This window comes from Dromiciops gliroides, chromosome 4, assembly GCF_019393635.1.
Source record: "Dromiciops gliroides isolate mDroGli1 chromosome 4, mDroGli1.pri, whole genome shotgun sequence".
Classification (NCBI taxonomy): domain Eukaryota; kingdom Metazoa; phylum Chordata; class Mammalia; order Microbiotheria; family Microbiotheriidae; genus Dromiciops; species Dromiciops gliroides.
The window spans coordinates 275,166,029-275,184,106 of record NC_057864.1 but is presented as its reverse complement, the minus strand read 5'-3'; the positions used below and the strand labels follow the sequence as shown (position 1 = coordinate 275,184,106).

The following is an 18,078-nucleotide window of genomic DNA, read 5'->3' as shown; positions in this document are numbered from 1 at the left end:
ACAGTTCTGAATGTGTCTGATGATTTCATCTGAAATCATTCTCTGATATTCTCCTCAATAGTCAATGGCTTTACAATTGTTATGCTTGATAGAGATTCAGTATCCTCATTCATTTAACATCTTCTAGTCCTGGATTCTTAACCTTTTTTATGTCATGGACCCCTTCTGCAGTCATGTGGACCCCTTCTCAGAATAACATCATTTATTTATTTATCTATTTATTTATTTGTTTATTTATTGTGGGACAATGAGGGTTAAGTGACTTGCCCAGGGTCACACAGCTAGTAAGTGTCAAGTATCTGAGGCCGAATTTGAACTCAGGTACTCCTGAATCCAGGGCCTGTGCTTTATCTATTCAGCCACCTAGCTACCCTGAATAATGTTCTTTTTTAAATTCATAAATTAAAATACATGGGATTACAAATGAAATCAATTATATTTAAATAGATGTATTACATACACACATATTCATAGACATCAGGTTAATAACTCCCAATTCTACTCACCCTCCCTTGTTTTTACAAATAAGGCTTCTCCCCCCTAAAACCTCCCCCAAATTAATAATAGCTCATATTTGTATAACTATTTAAGGTTTGCAAAATGCTTTATATATATTATCACACTTGCCCTGCTCAACACTAAATCAAGGGATATTATCCCCACTTTGTGGATGAGGAAATTAAGATGCAAAGGTGTTAAATGACTTGTCTGGCCATCTAGCTGGTTGGTGACAGTTTTATTTAGAACCCAGGTAACTTGACTTCAGATACAGAGTTCTTACTATGCCAAAGGAGGTGCAGATCTTTTATGATCCCTACAACTATTAGTAATTCCTCTTTCCTGGCATTATTTTATCTATATTTTGTGTGGATGTACGACTGAATGAATCTGGGATAGCTAGATGGGGCAGTGGATATAATTCCCACTTTAGGATTCTGAATTTAAATCCTACATTAAATTCTACTTAGCTGTGTGATCATGAACAAGTCATTAAACTACTTTTAGCTGCAGTTTCATAATTTGCATAGCCAGAATAATAATACTAGCTACCCCACAAGATTGTGATTGAGACACATAGAATTGTATTGCATACAAAATGCTATATAAATGCTGCTGCTACTATTGCATCCCCTAAAGGAGACTGTGAGCTCAATGAGGGCAGGGACTTTTTTTTTTTGGTCCTTTTATCTCCACTGCCTCGTATATTAATAATAACATAGGTTAGCAAAGAACTTTCCATTTTTATTTGATCTTCACAGCAACCCTGCGAGATAGGGAATATTATTTCCGTTTTACAGATGAAGAAACTGAGGCAGAAAGATTAAGTGATTTACCCAGGGTATAGTCAAGCATCTGAGGCAAGATTTCAGTTTAGATTCCCATTCCTCCCTTCTGTGCCTCCCCTCTTTCCCAACATGCTCCAGTTCAGTACTCTGCTAACCTCTAGTGCTTTCTACTTTTTCTTTGGTAAGGGGTCCGGACCTGTGATTTCATGGGCTTAAGGAACTCCCTGTTCCAAAGCAAATTGGAAACTGCTTCGCAATTTATATCCTTAGCCAGTTTCTTGAGGGGCAATCACAAATCAAAAGATTTGTCCTGGGTCATGCACTCACCTTAGGTCAGAGGACATATTTGAATTTCGGTTTTCCCAACTATGAAACTCTCTTTTTCTACATCACACTGCTCGTTGACCTATGCCAGTAGGAAGCGCTTAATAATTGGTTTGAGTCGCATTAAATTGAATTATACTGAACTGAATTGAATTTTCCTCTATTTTTCCCCCAGGATAAGCCTCTCAGGTAGGTGACAGGGCAACCTGCGGAGTTCGCGCTGATAACTCTGGGCATGCTCAGTGGCGAGAGCAGGTTGCCTAGGAGGAGGAAGAGGCAGCGCTCTGTGGATGCTTCTCTTCCCAGCCTCACTGCATACCCGAGGCTCTGGCTGGGGAGGAGGGGGCGCCGGAGCCAACCCCAAGCTGGGCCCTGAGCCCCACTGCAGCAGCGACCTCAGGCAGCCCGCGGAGGCAGCGACACAGCCATGGGGAACATGCCTTCAGCTGTGAAGCACTGTCTGAGCTACCAGCATCTTCTCCGGGAACATCTCGGAGTTGGGGACCCAGTGGCTGGGGCGCTCGAGCCCGCGCAGGTACTAGCGTGCGGCCCCACCCCTAACCCACCCAGGGTTGTCTCGCCCGCCCCCCCCCCCAATCTCCCCTCCCCCAGATGCCTCCTTCCAGGTACTGCCGCCCCCACCCCTTCCTCCCTACTCCTAGCTCAGGTCTCTTCTGGCCTTTGCTGCTGTTGCAGAGGCTGCTATCATTACAGGCCCCACCCTAAGTAGCCTCCCCTTGTTTTTCCCACCCTCCACATAGCTTCCCTCCATCAGTGATCACGGGTGAACTTTATTAGCTTCCCACCGCCCCCCTCCTGCCAAGTTCCCCTGGGAATGATCTTCTACCTAATTATCCATGTTATTCTTATTCTTTGTTAAGTCATGGCAGGGGCATGTTATGCAATGCCATGCCCTTTGTGTAACATAAGACATTGCTCTCAACCTGGTCCCCCAGGCAAGTAATAGAGACTTTAGAATCATCTTATATTAAGGAAGAAAAGGAAATGAAGGCAGTATGAAAGGTTATGGTAACAGGCTAAGTTCAAATTGTGCAGCATGACATTAATTCATTCATGGGCAGAATCTTTCCTTTGTGTACATAAAAAGGCAGAGGACGATAGGAATGTAACTGTGGAATCGAAGACTGTAAAATCTTACTTCAAATCTTTCCGGTCAGCCCATTGGAGTAAGATAGTCAGATGGCTGTTACCCATGTCTAATGCCATTCAAAAAAAAGTCTTACTGTCAACACATTCAAATAACTCCCCCCCTCCCATCCCCAACTAGGACTAATACTTAAAGGATATGTATGCATGCATGTATGCATTATATACACATATGCACACACACACATATATGGAAATTGCTTTTTTTTTAAAAAGCAAGCTGAAATGGTAGGGAAATTAAAGTATATTATATAAATCAATTATGAAAAATATGTGTGGGTTAGGGATACCAGAAGACCATGGCTTTTTAATTCTCATAATATAAAGAAATAATGTGAAATAAAATCTTAATTTGATTTCTTAAGGGAAATTTATTAACCTTACTAATTATTCACTTTTGATGGATAAATATAGCCTGATGGTAACAGTCATATAGATATGCAATTACATCAGCACAATTAGCCTGTTTGTATTTTTATTTTATAGCCCTTTTAAAAATAAGGATGATGGGGGCAGCTAGGTGGCACAGTGGATAAAGCACTGGCCCTGGATTCAGGAGTACCTGAGTTCAAATCCAGCCTCAGACACTTGACACTTACTAGCTGTGTGACCCTGGGCAAGTCACTTAACCCCATAGCTTGCAAAATAAATAAGTAAGTAAGTAAGTAAATAAATAAATAAATAAATAAATAAGGATGATCTTAACAAAATGCTATTTTTGACTCTGCTAATTCAGATGATGCAATATATCAAACATGCTGGGTACACACTTAGTTTTCTGTTGTCTATGAAGAATGAAAGTTTTGCTAAGAAATAGTATAAAGTGAGGCATTTTTAACTCACCCTAAACCAAGGGATTTTAACATGTGTATGATTGACCTTTCTGGGAATGTTGTGAAACTTGGGGATCCATTCATATTGTTGCCTATTAAAAGAAATGCTAAATTTCAGTTACAGGTTAGTGAAAGTATAGATGCATTTTTTTTTTCCCCATCCAAGTTCACAGACTCCTTAAAATCTAACCAGGGACCCTGGTTAAGAAGCCCTGTCTTAGAGTTTTTAACTATCATTTATTTTTGTTTTATAGATGCCTTTTGTTTTTGCTACATAGTCATATCCTGATATTCCTTATGCTAAACAATAGAATGAACCTTTTTTTAAACAAAAGAAGCTGAACTAATAACCTCATGCGACAGCATATGCATTCCCATCCCCTTGTCTTCTATCTACCTCTTCTGTTGAGAAGTGTTTCATCATTTGTTCATTTATTTCTTACAAGCTAAACCTTTTAACATACATTCTCTTTATAATACACACCAAAATATAGACCAAAATATATTCATTTAGGTTTTTAAAATTTTAAATAATCTGTTACTTAAAACAATATATCTCTACACTCCAATGCATTGCAGGCTAGTCACACACAACTTGACAACAGCCCCCAGCATCCTCAGCTGAAGCTGGGGTTTGGAGTAGAAAGCAAGAGTGATCATAGGATCAAGGTTGGAGAAGTGAAAGGTATTTTAGAGATCATCTAGTCCACTCCCTTTATTTTACAGATGAAGAATTGACACTCAGAAAGGCAGAGTAAAAACAAAACAAAACAAAACAAAAAACCAAAATCAACGTCCTTCTTTTCCTAAACTTTTCTTTGTGTCTTCTTTTTTTTTTCCTCTTTGTTGACCTAGGGTCTGAACTTTATGGGAATTGGATTGACTACTGCATTGCTCTTGCTTGATACTCTTTATGAACTGCTAGGCCACTGCCAGGGGTGACAGGTTGATGGATGAGAAGTTTTTGATGCTTTCTGCCTCTCCCAGGAGAACTGTACTAGCAATGTTAGCAGAACTGAGGAGTTACTAAATAAGGCAAAGGGTGGATCAGAACCACAAAATTCACATTAGGACCATAGGAATTAGAGTTGGCAGGGAGCTTATCCATGATTTAGAGTCTAGACAAGTCCTTTCATATTTTTTATGTGAGGACACTAAGGCCCAAGGAAATTAAATGGCATGTTCAAGGTCATACAGGTTATAAACAACATATCTGGCATATAAGCTAGGCAAGTTGGTGATATAATGAATAGAATGCCTGGATCAGGAAGTCAGGAAGACCTGAGTTCAAATTCTAGTAGTATGAACCTGGTCAAGTCATTTAAATTCTGCCTTAGTTTCCTGATCTGTAAAATGGGATAATAAAAGCACCTACCTCCTAGGTTGTGACTAGAATAATAATTGGAAAGTGTTTAGCACAGCTGCCTAGCACATAATAGTGCTATGTAAATATCGTTGTTGTTGTTATTGGGGGTGGTGGTGGTAGTAGTAACCCATCTCTTCCAACTCCTTTAAAATTCATTGCTTATTCCATTAAGGTCAATAAAACCTTCTGAGCCTCTTTGGAGAAAAGAGAATTGAAAAGTAATGAGAAGGATGAATATGTTTGCACAAGAAATCTATGTTCTTATTGCTGACAGTTGGAGACATTCACTGTTAGTTATATGTTCATATCTTTACCTCCAAATTGACCTCGTCATCATATGTAGGAATGATAAATTCAAAAAGAAAAGAAAGAGGAGTGGAAGGCAGTGGAGAATCCTTTAAACAAGGGCTCAATGGCACTTTCTATTAAAATGATCAAATTACCTATATATTTTTATTCTGTGAGTAACCTGAGTACCTTTCTATTATTGATTTAGTTTTCCAAATAGATTTCTCAACTTGAAAGACAATATCCTAACCAGCAATGAGTATTTTAGTCATCTCAGCAGTTTTGTTATTTTTTATAATTATTCCTACTACTGCTAATGCTTCTGCTGCTGCTACTATTATTACTGCTGTTGCTATTGCTATCTCTATCGCTATTGCTGCTGCTGCTATGGCTACTAGTGCAACTATGTTATAAAAGTGCTTTGCATTTATTCTTCCACTTGATCCTTAGAACAACACAATGAGTTAAGTACCTTAGGTATTCTCCCCTATTTTACAAATGAGGAAACAAATGAGTATCAAAAAATGTATATAATTTGGTGATTGTCACACAGCTAGTAAAATGTAAGAGGCAAAGGATGTATCCAAGTTTCTTTGACTCTAAATTTAGTATTGTTTTTACAAATAATATTCTGTCTATCTATAATATTTATCATTGAAGTCATTCTTGTTTATTGGTCAGTTTGGTTAGGAAGAATCAGTTCCTTAGAGCCTAACAATCCCTGCATTGATTGATAAAATCTAATTTCTCATCTTGGAGAGCTAAAGTATGTGTGTGAATACACACACACAAACACATATTTGTATATGTACATATATATATATATATATGTGTGTGTGTGTGTGTGTGTATATATATATATATATATACTTTAGTTTAAATATTGCTACCTAAATATTGGTATATATCATGTGTATACATATACACATATAGCTTATTTTATTCCATATTTTTCATATACAAATAAAATCACAATAGCTTGATAGTTTGTGTCATTATATGCATAATAATCCTTATAAAATTTGTCTTTTATTTCAGTATCTTCAGGGGGTTTTCTGATCACTACCCTAGACTGAATACAAACCAGTCTTCCCACTTTGTGGTAGTTATGGATCTACTGGTGCAATACAACATATTTTAAAAGGTTCAAATCAGTTAATATCTGTCGGGTAACATTTATTAGGTGCCTGCTATAGGCCAGGCAATGGTCTAATAACTGGGGATACAAGGAAAGGCAAAAGAAAAGCAAACAGTTATATACAATGTCCAGATAAATTGGAAATAATCAACAGATAGAAGGAGCTAGCATTAAGGGAAATAGGGAAAGGCTTTTCTGAGAAGTGGAATTTTAGAAAGGATCTGAAGGAAGACAGAGAAGCCAGGAGGAAGAGATGAAGAAGACAGAGAGAGAGTTCTATGCATGAGGAACAGACAGCAAAAATGCCTGGTATAAGGAGATTGATGTCGTGTTCAAGGAACTGAAAGGAGGCCAGTGTCATTAGTTTACAGAGTAAATGGGAAGGGGAGAGGTAAGTTAAAGTGTAAGAAAATTGGAAATGTGGAAGAAGGTTATGAAATAATTTTAGCACTAGTATATAGAAGTTAAAAAAATAATGTTTCCTTTAACATTTCAGAATCTCTGAAAGGTAAATTGTAGTAAAGGTAACATGAATTTAAAGGCCAAGGAATTAGATGCATACACATGATAGAACCAGAATGAGAATTCAGGTTTTTTGATGCCAAATTTAGTACTTTTCCCACAAGTATATACTTTCTTTCTGTGAACAGAATTCTATCAGACATCATTTTTCATGGCCTCAGATGGCTTTAAAGAATAGTATTTTTTAACCTAATTTGGGAGCTCGGGATCCCTAAGGGTCCTTGATGGTTCATGTAGAGGTCTCTCCAAATATTTATGGGGTCAAAAGCTGGTGTATCTATGGAATAGAGATGGGGTAGGAATGTTCCAAGGGGAAAGAAACAGAAAACGAGGATTCTTTCCACTGAAAATGAGTCTAAAAACTTTAGTCATAGGTCTAAGGGGAGAACAAAAATTTAGGAAGGGGGAAAACATAACATGTGATTCATTAGGATTGGGAACTTTGATGGGTGTATAAAATAACTATGGTGTTTCAGCATCAAATAATTCAACCCTCCAATGCCTTATCCTGGATGATATTTCCTGAACAAGGATCCCCTTCAAAGCATTGGTAACCAACTATCTGTAGTAGTGTAAGCCTTCAGAATAAAATCATTTCCCCACTAGAACAGTTCTAACATCCTTCCAAATATTTGGCATCAGAGATGTCAAGTTTAGTCTGATAAATTAAATTCTAGGCTGAACTTTTTATGAACGTGGAAGACTTTGGCAGTATTATTTACTTTTATATAGACGTAAATAATGACCTTTTGTGTTTATATATCATGATTCTCAGAGCAAGCACAAAAAATATTCCAATATCTTGATAAATGACTGGAAGACAGTAAGCAGTGTCCACCATATTATAGATGGGGATATGAAAACATGGACAGTGATTCAATGGTAGATCAGGATAACTTGTATTACCAAGTGAATATGTTTCTATACATACATGCACACATACACAGATATACAAACACATCACAAATGCACAAATAAGTGAATGGAAAAGCATTTATTTAGTGCTTATTCTGTGCAAAGCACAGTGTTCAATGCTGAGGACACAGATAAAAAACCAAGACAGTGTCCCCTCTCAAGGAGTTGCCATTCTAGCTGAAGGAGATAACATATAGGAGCTTTCACCTATAAAGCAGATCAAAAATCCCTGAAGTACAGAGGGCCAAATAATAAGAAAGAAAGATGCTTATTTTTATTATTTATTGTCACTTCTATTGATAAAACTGAATTTTTGATGCTGAATCATAGATAGTATTAGAGACTTTAGTGATCTCTATCTTTTATCAATCTTCTATACTTGTGGCTGTTGAGAAGTCAAGTTCCAAGGCAACTGTAGATTAAAAACTGGGCTATAAATTAGGTTAATTCTCAGGAGGAGGGGTACTTTCTACACTCTTCCTGGGTCTTGTCCACCTCTTCACATTTGTTCAAATTGGCCTAATGGCAAAAAAATTGTAAAGTAAAGGAGTTGTCCATTAACTGGAGAATGGCTGAATAGATTATGGCATATGAATGTAATAGAATATAATTATGTAATAAGAAATGAAGAAAGGGGTAGTTTTAGAGGAACATTGAAAGACTTATGAACTGATGCAAACTGAAGTGAGAACCAGGAGAATTATTTATACAATAACAACATTGTAAAGAAAAACAACTGATAATAGGTATTTTTATGGTACTTTAAGGATTGCCAAGCATTTTTCTGTATACATATGATTTTCACAACAAACCTCTAAGTTAAGTACAGAGGGTCCCAAAAGTCTTTGTTGTTGTTTTTAGTGATCCCATTTGGGGTATTCTCGGCAAAGATCCTGGAGTGGTTTGCCATTTTCTTTTCCAGTTTTTTACAGATGAGGAAACTGAGGTTAAGTGACTTGCCCAGGTCACACAGCTAGTAAGTGACCAAGGTCACATTTGAACTCAGGTCTTCCTGGCTATACCAACTAGCAGTTCTCCCAAAAGTCTTAGTGAATTTTTAAGTTTCAACAACTTCATAGTATAAAATCTCCAAACTATAAACAACCAAACAAAAACTTTTGGAAGGTATATTATTTAATAATTTACAAAATTTATGTTTCTTTTTGGGGGTTTACATTTGATCTTTTTTAAAAGCACAAATACATTTATGTATCTATTCATTCATTCATGTATTTATTTGCTCAATCACTTATTTATTTGTTTGCTTGTCCATCTGACCATCCATCCACCTACCCACCCACCCACCTACTTATCTATCTATATATCTATCATCCGTTCATCCAAATTTTCTCACTCTTTCCCACCCATTAATGAGGCAAGGAAAACAAAACTCTCTCTCTCTCTCTCTCTATATATATCTATATCTATATCTATATCTATATCTATATCTATATCTATATCTATATCTATATCTATATCTATATCTATATCTATATCTATATCTATATCTATATCTATATATATGGGGGGGGTCACAAATTTCCAGATTAAAATTAACTGTGTTGTAAAAACACAAAAACAAAAATGAGAAAATGTACCCTATGTATTCTGGGTTCATCAGTTCTCTATCTGGAAGTGAGGAGCATCTTTCATCACAAGTCCTGAATTGTGCTGGCTGATTGTACTGATCAAAGTTATTAATACATTCAAAGTAAATTAATTTTATAATATTACTATTATTGTATGTATTACTTTACTAGTTTTGCTCACTTCCCTTTGCATCAATTCATATAAATCTTCCCGTGATTTCTTTCTGAAACCATCCCCCTCATCATTTCTAATACCACAGCAGTACTCCATCACATTTGTAATACTATAAAATTTTTAGCCACTCTCCAAAACTCAGGATGAGATGGATTTTCAAGTGAATTCTACCAAACATTTGGAGAACAATTAATTCTAATATTATATAAAAGGTTTGAAAAATAGGTAAAGAATGAGTCCTACTAAATTCTTTCTATGACAAAAATATGATTTTGACACCTAAGCAATGGATAGCAAAAACAAAGAACTATACATCAATTTTCATAATGAATATTGATGCAAAAAATCTAAATAAAATACAATAAGGAGATTATAGCAATATATCACAAAGATCAAACTCTATGATCAGGATGAATTTGTACCAAGAATTGCATGGCTGGTTCAATAACTATAAGCATAATATACCACATGAATAACAAAAACAACTAAAATCATATGATTGTATCAATAGCGCCCCCCCCAAAGTTTTTGACAAAATATAACTCCCAATTCCATTAAAAACACTAGAAACCATAGGAAGAAATGGAAATTTTCTTAGAATGATAAATAGTATATTTAAAACCAAAACCAAGTATTTTCTGTAATGGAGACAAGCTGTAAAGCTTTTCAATATCGGGGTGAATAATCCCCACTACTGCTTCTGCTGCTCCTATTGCAGTTGTCACTGTTGCTATGCTACTCCAGTACAGCCCCTTCCTTTCCCCATTTCCTCCTAAGACTCTGTACTTCTCTGTTTATCTTGCTAAGCTTCCTTGGGCTGAAAAAATGAATCACTGTGACTTTTTCTTAGCTTTCATGATCAGAATTCAGTCTGTCCCAGTTCTAAGCTGTGATGGAGAAGATGTGTATGGAGCTGGGCAAAACTGTTAGTTCTCACATTGCCAGCTTGACTGTAACCCCTGATGTATTTGTTATTAAAATTCAGCCCTGTCTTGTGAAACACATCTAGGGACACCGGTTTCCTTGTTATGAGTTGCACAAGATACTTCATTTCCTAATCGTGGGCATGTTTATTGCCTGTCACCTCTGCCTTAAATTTTCTCCCTCATCTTCTCTCTTGTCTTTCCTAACTTCCTTCAAGTCACAGATAAAATACTACCTTCTTCAAGAAGCCTTTTTTGATCCCCCTTTATGCTGTTGTCTTTTGTCTGATTATATGCAATTTATCCTGTTTGTACATAAGTTTTTTTTTTTCTTTTTCCTGGAAGGTTGTCTTCCCCAGTGAACTGTGAACATCTTGAGAGCAGGGGACTGTCTTTTTTCCTTTCTTTGTATCCTCACTTAGGTGGCTCAGTAGATAGAACACTGTGCCTGAAGTCAAGAAGATGAGAGTTCAAATCTAGTTTCAGATACTTATTAGCTTGTGACAAGTGGACAAGTCACTTAACCCTGTTTGCCTCAATTTCCTCATCTGAAAATGAACTGGAGAAGGAAATGGCAAACCACTCCAGTATTGTTACCAAGAAAACCCCAAATGCGGTCACAAAGAGTCTGACACTACTAAAATGACTCAACAACAATGAAGCATCCCCAGTGCTTAACATAGTTCCTTGGATATAGTAGGAGCTTAATAAATGCTTATTTACTTTACTTGCTTTGATAGTTATATGAAAACAATGGGAAAATTAACATTATTTTAAAAACACTATAGGTATTCTTAACCTTGTTTCACAGTTAAGAAAATTGAAGTTGAAAGATTTTACGTGAGGTCGATAATCACTTATTTCTAAGTGTCAGGAATAAGATTCAAAATCTTAACTCAATTTATATTAGGCTTTTTCCATTATATTATGCTATATGCATTTCTTTTGCCTCTCAGTAAGTATGATTATGCTCTCTAGAAAGTATTATTCATTGCTTGAATGTCCTTCATATCTGCAGAAGAACTTATATGATATGTTCTAGGACATGTAGTAGTCCGTGTGCTATTTTGATAAAAATTCTGAGTTTTATGAAATTAGTAAAGGATCCTAGAAAGACATTAGGAAAACAATAAACCTTTAAGGAGGTGCCTAACAAGAGAAAGTTGTTTGAAGTGATTATTAAGAAAGTGGGAAAAATATTACAAATTTTTTTAACTTTTCTATAATATTTTTGGAAGAAATAAAAAAGAATAAAATGTCATTATTTTATTTTTAGTCAAACTGGACAGGCTTCTTTATTATGGCATAATGTTAGAAATTTCTGAACCATTTAACATTTTTTCTGAGTATGAGAATTTATAATTATATAAATATTAAAAAATTATATCCCCCATTTATATCTTAATAAACCAACAAAAAAATCTACCTTTATGCAGATATCATACCAATTGTTCTACATTATTAATGCACTCATATTTTTTTCCCTCTAGCCCACCCACCCCCCTCTACAGATTCATTGCCTTTTTCCCACCTTTCTATCTTTTTCAGGCTAATTCTTCCATGATTTACCCAAACATTCTTCATATGACAAAGCTTCCGAATTCATTCAGTATTCTGGGTTAACCTCCAGTTTAACAGTGTTCTCCCTGGAGTGCAGTCCACAGATTGGGCAGAGTCTCTAGATGTGGTTGGAATCGCATAGAGTATGGAAGCATTATTACTTTTTTTTTCATCTAGAACCCATGTTTCTCATAATGCAGTGTTAGCTTTCATGGAAGATGCCAGTGTAGTCTCAATCTACATTAAGGTGAATACCATTGCTCATAAACTCAATATTAGTCATGTTAAGGGCTAAAGTTCTAGCTAAACTGTCTAAAATATCTAATGAGTGGTCACCAATAAATTATAAGCTTTAGCAAGAGTTAGACTTTTAAGCATTTATTAAGGAGAATAAGAATTTGGTAAAGAGAGAGAGAAAGGCCTAGATTCCTATCTATTAAAGGGAGAGCACATTTCTAGCTCCGCTCTCCACCAGAGTCCAAAGGCAAGAGAGTGAGACTGAGCGCCTGTCTCTTCCTTCCTCCTCCCACTAGTTCGCGTCACTTCCTGAGGCCAAAGAAAAGACTCCTGGTCTTGCCCTCAAAGACCTTCGCTTCATGGGCGGAACTCTTCTACAGTAAGTCTCCAGCAGGTGGCGTCATTCCAATCGTTACAGTCAGAAGTGTGACTCATCTGTTGGGCATAGATAGGTATTGGACCTGTTATTTGATTGCTATAAGGAAGTTCAAATCAGGAAGCTGCGTCTAGCGATGCAGGTCAGCTCCTTATCTGCCATTCACAGTTTTAGAGAATTGCCTAGAAAGCTTGTTGCTCCATCATTTCAGTTATGTCTGACTCTTCATGACCCCATTTGGGCTTTTCTTGGCAGAGATACTGGCACAGTTTGTCATTTCCCTCTCCAGTTCATTTTATAGATGAGGAAGCAGAGGCAAACAGGGTTAAGTGACTTGCCCAGGGGTACACAGCCAGTATGTGTCAGAGGAAAGAACTGAGCCCAGGTCTTCCTGGCTTTGAGGGAAACTTTCTTTTTGTCATATCATACTTTTTCTCATATAAATTCCTATTAAAGCATCTCTCTGCATCCTCCACCCTAGTTTACTAAATAAATTTCAATATTATTCTGCCCAGTACTATCAACATATCCCCAAAAGTTTAGAACAAGATAAGAAAACAGAAAGGAGAAACAAGGAGAAATAACAGACTCGTCGTTGCAGACTTCACCTCTTCTTTTCCCTTTTACCAGTAGGTAACAGTCCAAGAATTTGTGGGATTTTCCTATCCTGAGGACTCTTAAAATATACTCACATTGGTTGAAGAGGATTTAATCCTTTCATGTACTTCCCATATTTTCTGCTCTTTCCATTAGTTTTTTGGCCTAATTCACTGATACTGTTCCTTCTCTCTGTCTCTCTGTCTGTCTTTCTGTCTCTGTCTCTATGTCTCTCTCTCTGTCTCTCTCTCTCACACACACAGACATACACACACACAGAGTTTCCCCCTCTAACATACTGACCATATGACCATAGCAAGTCATTCTTAATGTTCCAAAAGACTAAAAGTTCAGAATTTTTTAAATACTTCCAGGTTATATTTTAATCTCATTGAACACACACTCAGGAATATTGTGGGGGCCGCATGTGATGTGAAGACTATGTTTTTGAAATCTCTGCTCTATTGCAATAAACAAATGCATAAGAAATTAAAATTATCAGATTGTTCCAGAAACAAAAATTATTGGCTGCTAAAGTGCTTAGGGAGATAAATGAATTACAAACAACCATATATATAGTATAGTAGTAGTAGGCCTCCACCAGTCGCGGATGACCATGGATCAGCACCTTGAAGAGCCACAGGCCACAGTGTGGCTGTGCAGTCTGATATGGGAGCCGCAGCTCCTGAGTGACTTATAACCAACAACTGCTGCATCCCGTGTTGTATCTACTCCATGAGGAGTATCTGGAGTGTCCTCTCCAGGGCGCTGGCCTGGGCGGATCAATATGGAAAACAAGCTGTTGCCCATGCAGCAGGTTTTCCCTCTCTGCGACATTGGTAGATCCAAAGGAGAGGCAGAGCCAATACAGTTTGGCACCAGAGCTGCCGCAGAAATTGCCAGAGGGATGTGATGTCCAACATCCAACTGCCTAAGGGACTCCCAACTCCTGATTTTTCCTCGGGGTTAACTCCCGAAGCCTTTCCCATATATGGGTATAGTCACAAGGCAGCGGAGGACCATCTATGGGTAGTAATAAATGAAAGCCAACTGAAAGTTTTCATCCTCTTTGCCTTCTTTTGGTGTTATTTTCCATTTTGTCATTACAAACTGCAATTATGCAGAAAGGAAGCAGAATTAATATTTGGATAATGGATGTAAAGGTTGAGAACTACTGACCCAAAGTGAAGAAATACTTCATCTCATTTTTGTATTTTTACACCTTCTGTTAATCCTTATACAGCTGTGTTCCTTGTCAGCTTACTTTTTTTTAATGCTTCTGTTCAACATCCTTCCGGGCGTTCCTGGCTCATAGATGCTCCATCTGTCCCAGATACATTTTTGGCTCCCCTGATCTTCAATTCTTTTGTCTGTCAAAAGTATTGTGAACTACTGAATATTACTTTATTTTAAATACTTTAGGGAACAGAATTATCACTGTTGTTGGTATTTCTTCTACCCACCTAGATCACAACCTCTCTATAACATAGCAGACTCATAATTCTTAACCTTTTTTTGCATTATAGACTCCTTTGACAGTCTGGTGAAGCCTGTGGAATCCTCCTTAAAGCAATGTTTTTAAATGCATATGATAAAATAAAGATTACAAAGGAAACCAATTAAATTGAAATAAAGATTTCCTTTATCCATGTTTACTTCCCCTTTGAAATAATTCTTAGACCTCTTGTGAGGACATGGATCCCAGGTTAAAAACTCATGTAGTAATCAGCCATTTGGCATTGTGTGTGCCTACTCCAGTGCCTTTTGCATAGTGGGAGCTTAATAAATGCTTATTGATAAATTGATTGATATGGCTGAGAATATTATTACCCTGTGGTTATCCTGGTGACAAACTTCTTCAAAGTCAGCTAGGCTGGTCACTGGATAACAAATAACAAGTCCATCACTGATGTCATAGTTTGATTTCACTAGGGAAATCATGAAGTACTTTCTACTTTCCCAAGCAGTTCTCTGGCTATAAATAAGTACATCTATCAATTCCATCTCTTTGACACATATTGTCTGATGATGCTGTATCACTGAAACTCATGAAATATCATGATCTCAAAAGTATCACAACTACAAATGATTCCATTCCAGCTGAATTATCACATTGGATCACATAATTTCTTATCTGAAAAAAAAATGGTGTCATTGTAATAATTGTTCTTTCAAAGTTTGACAGAGTTTTTATATTTTTTGGCAATATGCTACAAATGCAGTTCCCAGTTGATATCCTCCTTGTTGTTCTGTAGTTTGATGTAAACTTTCTTTTTCATTTGTATTATCATAGCACTGATGTAAAGGAGACAACAACCTTCCCAGAGATATAATTCCATGTGTGTCATCTTTTAAAATAAATTTTATACTTTTGGGAAAAAAAAATATGGTTGCTAGGGTTGAAAATCTAAAGCAAGAAACTTGAAATCTCTCTTCAGAGCTTAACAATAAGGTATTCCATGAGGGAATAATGAGTACCTGCACTGTGCTTAGCACTGATATAGGTGATGCCATAAAGGAACATGCCATGTTCTCTGACCTCAAGATATTAGAAATCTAACTAGGAAAGTAAGATTTACGTTTAGAAAACTATAAAATAATGGTACCTGACATGTACATAGTCTTTAAATTTTTCTCAAGTGGTTTATAAACATATATAATATGTATAATATTATATATGTGTGTGTGAATATATATGGAGAGGGAAAGAGAGAGAGACTCATTTGAGTCTCACAACAATACTGTGAGAAACATAACAGAGGCATGCTTATCCTATCTCATATAAAAAGAGGCTGAATTTAGAGAGGCTAAGTGACTTGCCCAGTTTTGTAAAGCTAATAAGTGTTAGAATTTTCCTATTTTGTGGGGGTGAGAATGATGCTATAATACATTTCTGGAGGTAGAATTTGAACCTGAATTTTCCTGATAACAAGTTCAGCACCCTGTCCTATATTCAATACAGATGCTCCCCCAAACAAAAACCGCAGAGTATATATTGAAAAAAAATGGCATGACAGATTAGATCTACTATCAGAGTTTGGAAGAGAGTCCACAGTAATCCATAGAAAAAAAAACATTCTCTTTATTCCCATTAAGTATTCTTTAGAGATCTATCATATCTAACTTTTCTAAAACTCTACGAATAGCTTTAAATTCTCTTATTTATTCTCTGGTTAGAATTATTTAGGTCTGAGAGGGATATTCAGTTTTGCTGGGTAGATTATTCTTGGTTGTAATCCTAGTTCCTTTGACTTTCACAATACCATATTTCAAGTCCTCTGCTCCTTTATCATGGAAGCTGTTAAATCTGCTCCATGGTATTTCAGTTATTTCTTGCTAGATTCTTGTAATACCTTTTCTTTGACCTGGGAGCTCTGAGATTGAACTATAATTTTCCTGGGAGTTTTCATATTGGGATCTCTTTTAGGTGTTTGGTAAATTCTTTCCATTTCTATTTTGCCCTCTGTTTCTAGGATATCAGGGCAGTTTTGCCTGATAATTTATTTTAAAATGATGCCTATGCTCTTATTTGATAATGGCTTTCAGGGAGTCTACAAATTATTAAATTATCTTTCCTCAATCCATTTTCCAGGTCACTTGTTTTAATGATGAGGTAATTTACATTTTTCTTCTATATTTTTATTCCTCCAGCTTTGTTTTGTTTCATGGAGTCATTAACTTCTGGTTGTCCAATTCTTTTTTTTTGGGGGGGGGGCAATGAGGGTTAACTGACTTGCCCAGGGTCCCACAGCTAGTGTCAAGTGTCTGAGGCTGGATTTGAGCTCAGGTCCTCCTGAATCCAAGGAGCCACCGAGCTGCCCTCCAATTCTAAATTTTTATAAGGAATTATTTTCTTCAGTGAGCTTTTATGCCTTTTTTTTTTTTATTCGTCCAATTCTACTTTTTAGGAGTTATTTTCCTCAGTGAATTTTTGCGCCTCTTTTACGAAGCTATTAATTCTCTTTTCATAATGTTCTTACATCATTCTCAAGTCTTTTCCCATTTTATCCTCTACCACTTTTATTTTTTCCTCTACCAATCTTACCTTTTTCTTTAACTCTTCCAGAAATTAGTATTTTTTTTTCCTTATGGTTTTTTTCACATTATTGTCTTCTTCAGAGTTTATGTCTTTGTTTTCCCTGTTACCATAGAAGGGTTTTTTTATGGTAGTTTTTGTTGTTGTTGTTGTTGTTGTTGTTGTTGTTGTTGTTTGCTCATTTTCCAGCCTATTTCTTGACTTTGAACTTTATGTTAAAGTTGGGACTTCAGTGAAAAAGAGAACTTTCAAGCATTCATGAAGAAAAGACCTGAACTAAATAGAAAATTTGACTTTCAAATACAAGACCCTAGAGCACCATAAAAAGGTAAAAACGAAAAAGAAATTAAGAGGAATGTTAAAAGGTTAAACTGTTTACATTACTACATGGGAAGATGATACGTTTAACTCATGAGAAATTTCTCAGTATTAGGGCAGATGATGGAAATAGGTTTAGACAGAGGGTATAGGTGAGAATTGATTATGAAGGGATATTATCTGCAAAGTATTTATTTTTTATTTATCTCTCTTTGTGGGATTTTTGGGGTTGGGTGACATTCCTGGGGTTGTATAGTGGGTGAGTGTCTTGTGTCTGAGGCTGGATTTGGGCTGGGGTCCTCCTTGGTCCAGGGTGGGTTCTTTGTCCACTGTGTCACCTAGCTGCCCCATGATGACATCTTTAGGATAAAATTGAGGGGTAAGGGGAATGCACTGGGGAGGGGGAAAGACAGGGGTAGCATGGGGTA

At 36.6% G+C, this 18,078-nt stretch overlaps 1 protein-coding gene across 2 annotated transcripts in view; it reads left to right on the top strand.

The window, feature by feature from the left end:
• The first annotated feature begins 1,825 nt into the window (after positions 1 to 1,825).
• The window catches only part of HMGCLL1 (3-hydroxymethyl-3-methylglutaryl-CoA lyase like 1), a 258,337-nt gene continuing 242,084 nt past the window's right edge, over positions 1,826 to 18,078 (top strand). The window contains exon 1 of one of the 2 annotated variants that reach the window (XM_043964526.1): positions 1,826 to 2,145. In XM_043964526.1, the coding sequence (XP_043820461.1) occupies positions 2,038 to 2,145 (108 nt within the window). In that variant the 5' untranslated portion in view covers positions 1,826 to 2,037. The remainder of the gene's footprint in view (positions 2,146 to 18,078) is intronic. The other variant, XM_043964527.1, reaches the window with a different exon arrangement.